The 9,400-nt window shown below is 36.8% G+C and overlaps 1 protein-coding gene across 1 annotated transcript; it reads left to right on the top strand.

Annotated features, from left to right (window-relative positions):
- The first annotated feature begins 1,292 nt into the window (after positions 1–1,292).
- Positions 1,293–5,765, top strand: LOC125241043 (serine/threonine-protein phosphatase 6 catalytic subunit). The gene is made up of 6 exons (XM_048149322.1): positions 1,293–1,699; positions 3,021–3,166; positions 3,569–3,710; positions 4,092–4,246; positions 5,047–5,159; positions 5,492–5,765. Exons 1-6 carry the CDS (start codon positions 1,535–1,537, stop codon positions 5,680–5,682), a joined length of 912 nt encoding a protein of 303 aa, XP_048005279.1. The 5' UTR covers positions 1,293–1,534; the 3' UTR covers positions 5,683–5,765.
- The last annotated feature ends 3,635 nt before the right edge of the window (positions 5,766–9,400 follow it).

Below are 9,400 nucleotides of genomic sequence, written 5' to 3' on the forward strand. Positions count from 1 at the left end.
TACGGTCGAATTAATTCTTTTCCCTATTGTAAATTATTGAGACCGTCATAAAATCATTTACAGTGTTTTTAATATTATTGGGTACTATTCAACTTAAATTCAAATAAATCCAAGGTAAATTATACCCAATATTATAAAAAAGGCGTATAATATATATGTTTATAATTAATAATTTAACAACTAAGCACGCAAGTGGACTGGCAAAACTCGTATGAAAATCGGTTCGCTCCGATTCGTGCGATAATCGCACGTTCGAGAAAAAATGTCATACGAGAACCGGTTTAGACGAGTCGAGAAATGTTATGGAAATATCTCCCGAAAATTCTACTCTCCGTCTAAACTATTTCGCCTGGCGAGTATCGCATACGATACTCGTATGCGAGTTTTTATTTCTCGCACGAATGTAAACGATTTCGTACGATACTCGCCAGGCGATTATCGCATACGATAATGTCATACGAGTTTCTCGACCAAAACGGGCGAGAAACTCGTACCATCTAATGGGGCTGTAGGCTGTAAATGACGAATAAAGCTAGGAACACACTACGCGGACGTCCGTCGTAAAACGACCGCGACCGCGACCTATCAGTGTGCACGGAACAAAACATCCAGAGAGCCAGATTTCGATCGGACGTCCGTGCGCTCAAGGCCACGTCCGCGTCCGTCGACCGATAGTTTGCACGGTTATGTGTAATGTCATTGTCCAGATTCCCGTCCGCGGTCGATTCACGACGGACGTCCGCGTAGTGTGTTCCTAGCTTTAGGCGGACGCGGCTGGTGACCTCGACTGAAAAGTGTGCATAGTCGTAAAACATCCAGCGCGCCAGATGACGTCGGGACGTCCGTGCGCTCATGGCCACGTCCACGACCTACGTCATTTTGCAGCATTTTTTTTAACAAAATCGTTTAAAAACTGAAATCATTAAGCCCCACATTTACGGTACGATCCATCGCTTCGAACCGCCGCCCCACCCCTGTTAGAATAATAAAATCAGTAGGTAAGTATGAGATAAAAATAGAATCGGTGGTCGCAAGGGGGCCACACACTTTCAATCGCATGATTCGCACGGGATTTTGTTGCGATGTGCGATATCGTATGCGATCAAGTAAATCGTTAACGATGTTGACATACACTATCGATCGGTCGTTTCGATTAATCTGTTGCGACGGATCGTACAGATTTATCGTACCGTGAAAGGGGGCTTTAGTATATTTTTTCTCTATCTGTGCTTAAGTTGACGGCCTTTTGACGGATGCATGGCATATGAACTGTCATTCATGTCATTGTTACACCCTAGTTTTGCGTTACACACTTTGCCTTGTTGCAGTCATTAAATTAAAACAAGAACTACTCGCCATAGAAAAACGATAGAATCTGTTGCATTTTGTATATCGCTAAATAAGAATTCTCCTCGGCCTTATCTTGAAGACTTGTGAAGTTTATTTATTTTTTTGTTTATCGAGCTTTGTTCTTGTCTGTAAGGATCCTGGAAACTCACTTAGCTCCCAGTCATATCTTTACAATTTACTTAAGATGACTGACGTGGATAAGTGGATCGAGATCGCGAAGCGGTGTAAATATCTACCTGAGGATGATCTAAGGGAGCTGTGCAATATCGTCTGTGATTTGTTACTGGAAGAGCCAAATGTCCAGCCGGTGCAGACGCCTGTTACGGTCTGTGGAGACATACATGGACAGGTAAACATTAAACAGTTATACCTACTAGTATACAACTACAGGCAAGTTCAAATATAATAACTTGGACATACTCTCAACTTTAGTTAAAGTTCTTATTTACTTATCTTATTCTAACTAAATTGGAAAATACAGACAATAGTAATAATTTTAAGAAACTTTGGTGTACTTTTGCTTTATATTATGACAATGCGCAGAATTGATACATAAAGATTTAAAAAAACTTGAGAATCAAATGCACAGAATGTTATTTAATTTGCAGTAAATAATCATCCTTTTTTTTGTATGTGCCAATACCAAAAAAGCTGAATCTGTGGTGATTGGATGATAAAATTAACTTGTTTTGGTTGTCACCCAACAAAATATCAAGAAAGATGACAATATAAAAACTATCATTTCAAACGGTTCAATAACTATCAGTGGCGGGGTGTGAAAATTTTCATTGGTAAAGCCGGAGGGGTTTTTGGAATCTGTTTTGTATGGACTTCTACAGATACTAGACAATTTTAGGGAACCTGTTGGGAATCGAGTTGTATCGACGCTCCACCACTGATAACTATTCCCCTGAACTTGGGCAGTTTGCCATGCAAATGTTTTCTCTGTGATGTTTTTTGCTCTATGTACGGTCACAGACTTTAATTGTTGATCCACTTCTAGTTCATTGTATACTGGACATCTTGTAGTTAAGCATAGATAAGCTGTGACATGTCCGGTATAAAATGAGCTAGATGTGGATCAACAATTACAGTCCGTGACTGTACATAGTAGACAATAAATTATTAAAAAATGTTTTATTATTAAACTAGTAACAACTAAATGAATATCTGTTATGTATGTGTATGTACTGTTGTCAAGTAAATTTATTCTAATCATATGCTATGCATTGCAACATTTGCAACAAGATGACTTGTAAAAACCTTGTTGAAGTAATTCTGTCAAGTATTATTAGAATATTAAAAAAAATTAATACCCTTGCCTAATATGTGTATTCTAAAATAAAATTAATAAACATCTCATAGATTTATGTGAAATACCTTCGCCATAATCCTTTATATGGAATGGAATGTCTGAGGGCACTCATATACAGTCTGACCAAAAAGAGTAGAAATTAAAAAGTGGCAACATCGTAGTGTCATCCCGTTTTCTCACACATATTGATTTGAAAGAGATGACACTACAATGTTGCCACTTTTAAATTTCTACTCTTTTTGGTTGCATTCAAATTGACATGTTAAAAAAACGTAGTTAAGCATACAGATCTAAACATGCGCTCAAGCAAGAAATGTATATCCTTAATTCATAAAAATATGTTTCTGCATTTTAGTTCTATGATTTGGAAGAACTGTTCAACATAGGCGGTCAAGTGCCACAAACCAAGTACATATTCATGGGGGACTATGTGGACCGCGGATATTATAGTCTCGAAACACTCACCTTGCTCATGGCTCTGAAAGCTAGGTATCCAGATAGGTAAGTTGTCAATTGTATATTTATAAAAAAAATTAATATGGTAGGAAGTAACGGTGGCGGAGAATTGAGGAAAAGGTGGATAGACCGGGTGAAAGATAATCCATACTAATGGGAAAGTGTGTGTGTCTGTTTGTTTGTCCGACTTTCACGGCAAAACGGAGCGACGAATTGACGTGATTTTTTTAAGTGGACATAGTTGAAAAGATGGAGTTAGAAGTTATATAGGCTACTTTTTATGTCTCGAAGCCGCGGGCAACAGCTAGTATGAAATAAAAGCAAGTGAATAATTATGAGATGATGGGCGATAGAGGCAACTTTTTATTCTTTTTAACCTTGTTAGTTGCTTTACACCTCCCATTTTATATACTCTGTGTGAACTAAAATGTCTTTGTATACTTTCAGAATCGTGTTGCTAAGAGGCAACCATGAAACATCACAAATAACCAAAGTGTATGGATTTTACGATGAATGTTTTAACAAATATGGCAATGTGAACGCTTGGAAAGACTGTTGTAGGGTGTTTGATCTACTGACGGTGGCGGCGGTAAGTTTATTTTGCAATAGTTAAATTAAGAACTTTCAGCAACATTTTATTTTTGTCAAGACAAGTCTGCACACGTCCAAGCATTCATAGAGTTAAGGAAATAATATTATGTACCTCCTGCCATTTTTGAGCTAGAGCCCAGGACTGCCAGACCTTCCTAATTTTCTCGATGATGAAACTTATAATGTAGTTTGTATCAACGAATAATGTGTGCATATTTGCTAGTTCTGCCCGAAAGCCAGTTTTCCCGGTACCACTTATTACATACTGTAAGTTATCTTTTTGAGAAAAATAGGAAGGTCTGGCGGCTCAGGGCAGTCTTTGTCCATTGCGATTGCGAGCTTGCCATTTTAAAGTTACGTAAACATGACTCTGTTACAGTTGATAGACGAGACAGTACTCTGCGTGCACGGCGGTCTATCTCCAGAGATATCGATGATCGACGAAATACGTTGCATAGACAGAAACCAGCAGATCCCCCACAAGGGAGCCTTCTGCGACCTGCTCTGGTCCGACCCGGCGGATGTAGATATGTGGTACGTATGCCAATAGGTAGATTAGATGACCGTTTCATGCAAATGTACCCCCTCGTTTTACATCCTCGATGTTGACAGTAAAGAAAATATTCTTACACAATTTGTTATACCGAAACCTACAAAAGTATATATTATTTACTTACAGCGTAGGTATCTACTTATATGAGTTAGATGCGAAAAACTCATTTGATACATTAAATCAAACAAAATCATACTTAAATATACTTATCTTTGAAGCTGTTTGTGCAATAGTTTTATTGAACGTTCCTTGCATGCACTGTTCAAATATTTCTAGTGGCTATGGTTCTGCCCCATCAATTAGGAGACAATAGGCGAGACGACTAAAAAAAACTAATTAGTTAGATTATCAAAGAATTTTAGACACGTATTTTTCTTTTTTTTCGTAAACGAGAAATGACGACGGAACAGTGCGTTGAAGTTTCGCATGACGTCACGCCTAGGTACAATTTTTACTCAGAAGTGACGTCACAAGCCGGACTTCGAGCTTCGCAACTTTGATGCTCTACTTATAATATCTTTGTATTTTCATTAATTAGAAAAAGCGAAAAATATGTGTTCAGTATTTTTGGACGATCTAACTGACGGACTAATGCCATTTATTTTATGTAGTCGTCATCCCTATTGTAGGTAGAACAGCTCTACTATGTTCTACAAACATGCTTAGTAGGTGTTCCGTTAATGCAGGTTGGGTGAATTTACGAGTATATACGATAAAATTAGGACGACGAAAATAATTACACTCACGATTTTTTTTTAATTTGTATTGTTTTTTTTTTTAGGTCAGTAAGCCCCCGAGGTGCGGGTTGGCTGTTCGGCAGCCACGTGACTGAGCTTTTTATGAACTACAATAATTTGAATTTGATATGCCGGGCCCATCAGCTCGTCAATGAAGGTAAGTTGTCCTCTTGGTACCCGTAGCTTCTATGTATGATAAACCTACTTACATCCTGTAGAACAAAACTATAGAAGTAGCTTAAGGACCAAAAAGTACTTGAAATAATATTCTTAAGGATCGTTTGACGCAGGAGGGCAGTTACACAGAAAAACTCTCATTTTTATCACACCAGGTAGTGCCACTATAACTACAGCGATGTCATCAGTATCTCCTTATTACCAATGCTCTTTGTAGTTATTTAATGTTATTAATTCCAAATAATTCTTAAAAATTACATTTTATTTCATATATTTATTGGTTCGTCTAAAGCGCATTAATATTCTTTCCAGGCTACAAATACATGTTCGACAAGCGGCTAGTGACCGTCTGGTCAGCCCCCAACTACTGCTATCGCTGCGGGAACGTCGCTTCAATAATGGAGTTCAAAACGGTCTCGTTCCGAGTTGCAAAGCTATTCCAAGCAGTCCCCGACGCCGAGAGAGAAGTGCCCCCACAGCACACCACCCCGTATTTCTTATAAGGATAAATGAAGTATTACAATATGTAGTGAAATAATTATCAATTGTATGTAATATTTTGTATAATAAATTGTTGCACATTTTAGTAGTTGGTTTTCATAGGCAAAATACTCGCGATCGTCATAGCCTGGCATCAAAGAGTAGAAATTAATAGGTAGAGCAGGCTCCAAGGGGATGTTCGTTTGCAAAAATAGCGCACCTCATTCTGACTTCAGATATATATTTTATAGATCCCGGACACCATATAAACACATGTTGCCAACCAGTTTTGTGGTCCCCTTTCCCGCACCCTGGCAATCAAAAATCGCATACAAAGAAAAAACAAATTTTCATCAAACCATGCCGTGTGGGGTATCGAATGAAAGTGCTTACTGAGTAGTTCACGAATATATGGCATACTATAATATTTCTTACACTTCCTCTAAGAATTTTTGTGAAAGTTTACTAAAATGCTCGATTTTCGAGTTAACTTTAAACCACTATTGCTTGAGAAGTTATGAATATATTTTAATCATTATTATTTTAAATAACTAACAATAGTCTATTGTTTGCGAACCAATAGTTCGTACAGTGAAAAAGTTGCATGGATGAGCGGGGGAGCAATCAAAAATGGCGAGTTTCGATGTTTCAATATGGTTCTTAAAATTCGGTTTCTGAGTGGAATTTGATTGCGGGACAATATAATTGACAGATTAAAGTGGGAGGAGGAAAGCAGGAGTAGAAAAAATATCTAAAACAACAGTTATACACAACGTTTGGCCACGAGAGAAATATCGAAACTCGCCATCTTTGATTGCTCCCCTCGCTCCCCCATGCAACTTTTTGACTGTATTAACTATTATTTTGTATACAATGGACTATTGTTAGTTATTTAAAATAATAATGATTAAAATAGATTCATAACTTCTCAAGCAATAGTGGTTTAAAGTTAACTCGAAAATCGAGCATTTTAGTAAACTTTCAAAAAAATTCTTAGAGGAAGTGTAATAAATGTTATAGTATGCTATATATTCGTGAACTACTCAGTAAGCCCTTTTATTTGATACCCCACACGGCATGGTTTGATGAAAACATTTTTTTTCTTTGTATGCGATTTTTGATTGCCGGGGTGCGGGGAAGGGGACCACAAAACTGGTTGGCAACATGTGTTTATATGGTGTCCGGGATCTATAAAATATATATCTGAACTCAGAATGAGGTGCGCTATTTTTGCAAACGAACATCCCCTTGGAGCCTGCTCTAAGGTCCGTTTTCATGTGGGAACTATTGAGTTACTTTTTGTATGAGAACAGTACCTAAGCAGTAGCTATGATAAAAATAATAGTTCAATTTATACTCTTATTTCCCAGGCTGTACCACTTTATTTTTATCAGAAACGAAACTTCATAATTGCCTACTTGCATCATCTAATCAAAATAACTATCGAGACATGAAATGTGGTGTTAACACTGGAATGTGGACGTAGTTACGCAGAAACGTTCCAATCCATCTGAATTGAAGGCATGTTTACAAAAACAACATAACTACACTAGACATGAATTTACAGGAAACGAAAAAAACTAAATGTCTTCTTATATATTAACTATTGGACATAAACGTTGTATACGTTATTTAAGTAAGTGGCCATTAGTTCCGAAACACACGATTACACATCTCAAAGACAATTATTTTTGGAAAAAATATGAAAAATAAGTTCGTCAGTTACGCTGTTTTTGTAAAATTTTGTTAGTTATGTTCTTTTTGATAGAAAATAAAACAAGTTTCTATAGAAATTATGTTTTGTATTCTATCATTTATCTTACTAAACTAGTGGATCTACTTTAATCTTCACATCCGCTGCTGTTGTCATCGTTATCTACCTCCAGAGACGACGATTCTTGACACGTATTATACAAAATTGATTGGTAGAATTGATGGCTCGATGGTTTGACCAAAAACTGCATCAATTTTCTCAAGTCGCCTACTTTGTGAGGATTAAGGGGAAGTGAAGACTCATAAGCACGTTTTAAATCGATGTTCTTGGGCATTTTCTTAATTTTTAAAAATTTTAGCAATATTCTTTAGAGTAAGACTTTTCAACGATTCTGGGGATGAAATGTTATTTCCACTCATTTTTAAGATGTGAAAGAAACTTCTGGATAGGTTACGTATATCAAACGCGATAGTTTTGTTTCCATTTTTTTACAATCGTACACTTATATGCCAGTTACATAACCTAAAACGTTACGTAAACTAAAAAGAGTTCACAGTTATGTTCTTTTTGTAAAAAACAATGTAGATATGTAGTTTTTGCAAAATGGGTATATTTTTGGGGACTGAGTGTGGACAATTAGGGTCATTTTTGGACACTATCTTTTGCTCTACGTATAGATCCTGCTTAGACGAATGCTATGATACCAAAAACTCAAATCCGCAAAAAATGTTAGTTATGTTGTTTTTGTAAACATGCCTTCAATTGTTATTCAAATGAAAGACTTGTTTTTCATACAAGGGGCTCATTTCTCGAAGCTACAAGTAGTTGTCAATGTCTAATATGACCAGTTGGAAAGAGACTTCCGTAACTTTTAGTTTTGAGAAATGGGCCCCGTCTAATATTTAATGACAATTTCATGTGGATTGGAACATTTTTTGCGTAACTACGTATAATATATTTTCGATGTAAACCGTAGTAAGATCAGTTTAGTCCATATTATGATCAAAGTAGATTGATCATAGTTTGTGAATCTATAACAATGAAACGATTATATGATAAGTAAACACTAAAGTAATACCGTAAAACCCCAAAACATAAATAATTTACTAAATTAAAATACAACCAGGACAAACCTGTCCATGTGGATTCGGCTCAAGCCCACCCAAAATCGCTGGTTAAGTAATATTAACGAGCGATTTTTTGTCGGCGAAAGCCGATTCCGCGTCGATAGGTCTGGGGAGACCCTAACACATTTACTGTCCCGCTCTGAATGATACATTACGGAAAAAAGAATAGCCTAAACCATATTTTCTTTGCATGTACTTACTCTTCACGATCGCTCTGATTTTCTTTCTAGTCTTGAATTACTACGCATCCCATTTCCTACATCCATTCCATACTTTGCTTGCTGTATAATTATTCGTATGATATTTATACGGCCATATCAGTATTTTTAGAAAAGAACGATATAAAATTGTAGTATAAAATGTATATATCATATCGAATCCAATCCTTTCCTTTCCAAATTACCGTAATATCCGTATTTCCTAGTTTCCCTAACTTTAACTCTTTCACTTGTCGTTGGCTAATGTAACAAAAGCCAGAAAAAAAAACAAGAATAGACATTCATATTGAAAATATTATGCATATATGCTTAATAGTTTCAATATGAATCTTGCTTATTGAAAATTCACAAGAGCTAAGACGAATGCATGTATATGCCGCCAACAAAAAGGTGCCTCTTGACAGTTGCAACTGAATATCGATACAGGCCCCGTAGCCGAATGGCATTTCTGCTACGCGAAACGAAATCGAAACGCCACAAAAGGTGGTCTGGCTCTGTCGCGCCAATACGCAAAAGCTATAGTGATAGATAGCTACGAAAGAGATGTTATCGTGAGCGTTTGTGCATTCGGCTATGCACACAGGAGGCACTCATACAAAGTAGGTATTATACATTCCATTCGTGCCATCTTTCGTGAAACGATTGATCGTATGATCCTAAAAATACAGTGAATAAAACACCA

Source organism: Leguminivora glycinivorella, chromosome Z, assembly GCF_023078275.1.
Source record: "Leguminivora glycinivorella isolate SPB_JAAS2020 chromosome Z, LegGlyc_1.1, whole genome shotgun sequence".
Taxonomy (NCBI): Eukaryota; Metazoa; Arthropoda; class Insecta; order Lepidoptera; family Tortricidae; genus Leguminivora; species Leguminivora glycinivorella.

Bases quoted from the DNA above. Each gene is read 5' to 3' on its own strand.
- LOC125241043 (XM_048149322.1), top strand. From the start codon at position 1,535: ATGACTGACGTGGATAAGTGGATCGAGATCGCGAAGCGGTGTAAATAT. The intron at 3,167-3,568 runs GTAAGTTGTCAA...GTATACTTTCAG, and splicing joins AAAGCTAGGTATCCAGATAG to AATCGTGTTGCTAAGAGGCA. The intron at 4,247-5,046 runs GTACGTATGCCA...TTTTTTTTTTAG, and splicing joins CCGGCGGATGTAGATATGTG to GTCAGTAAGCCCCCGAGGTG.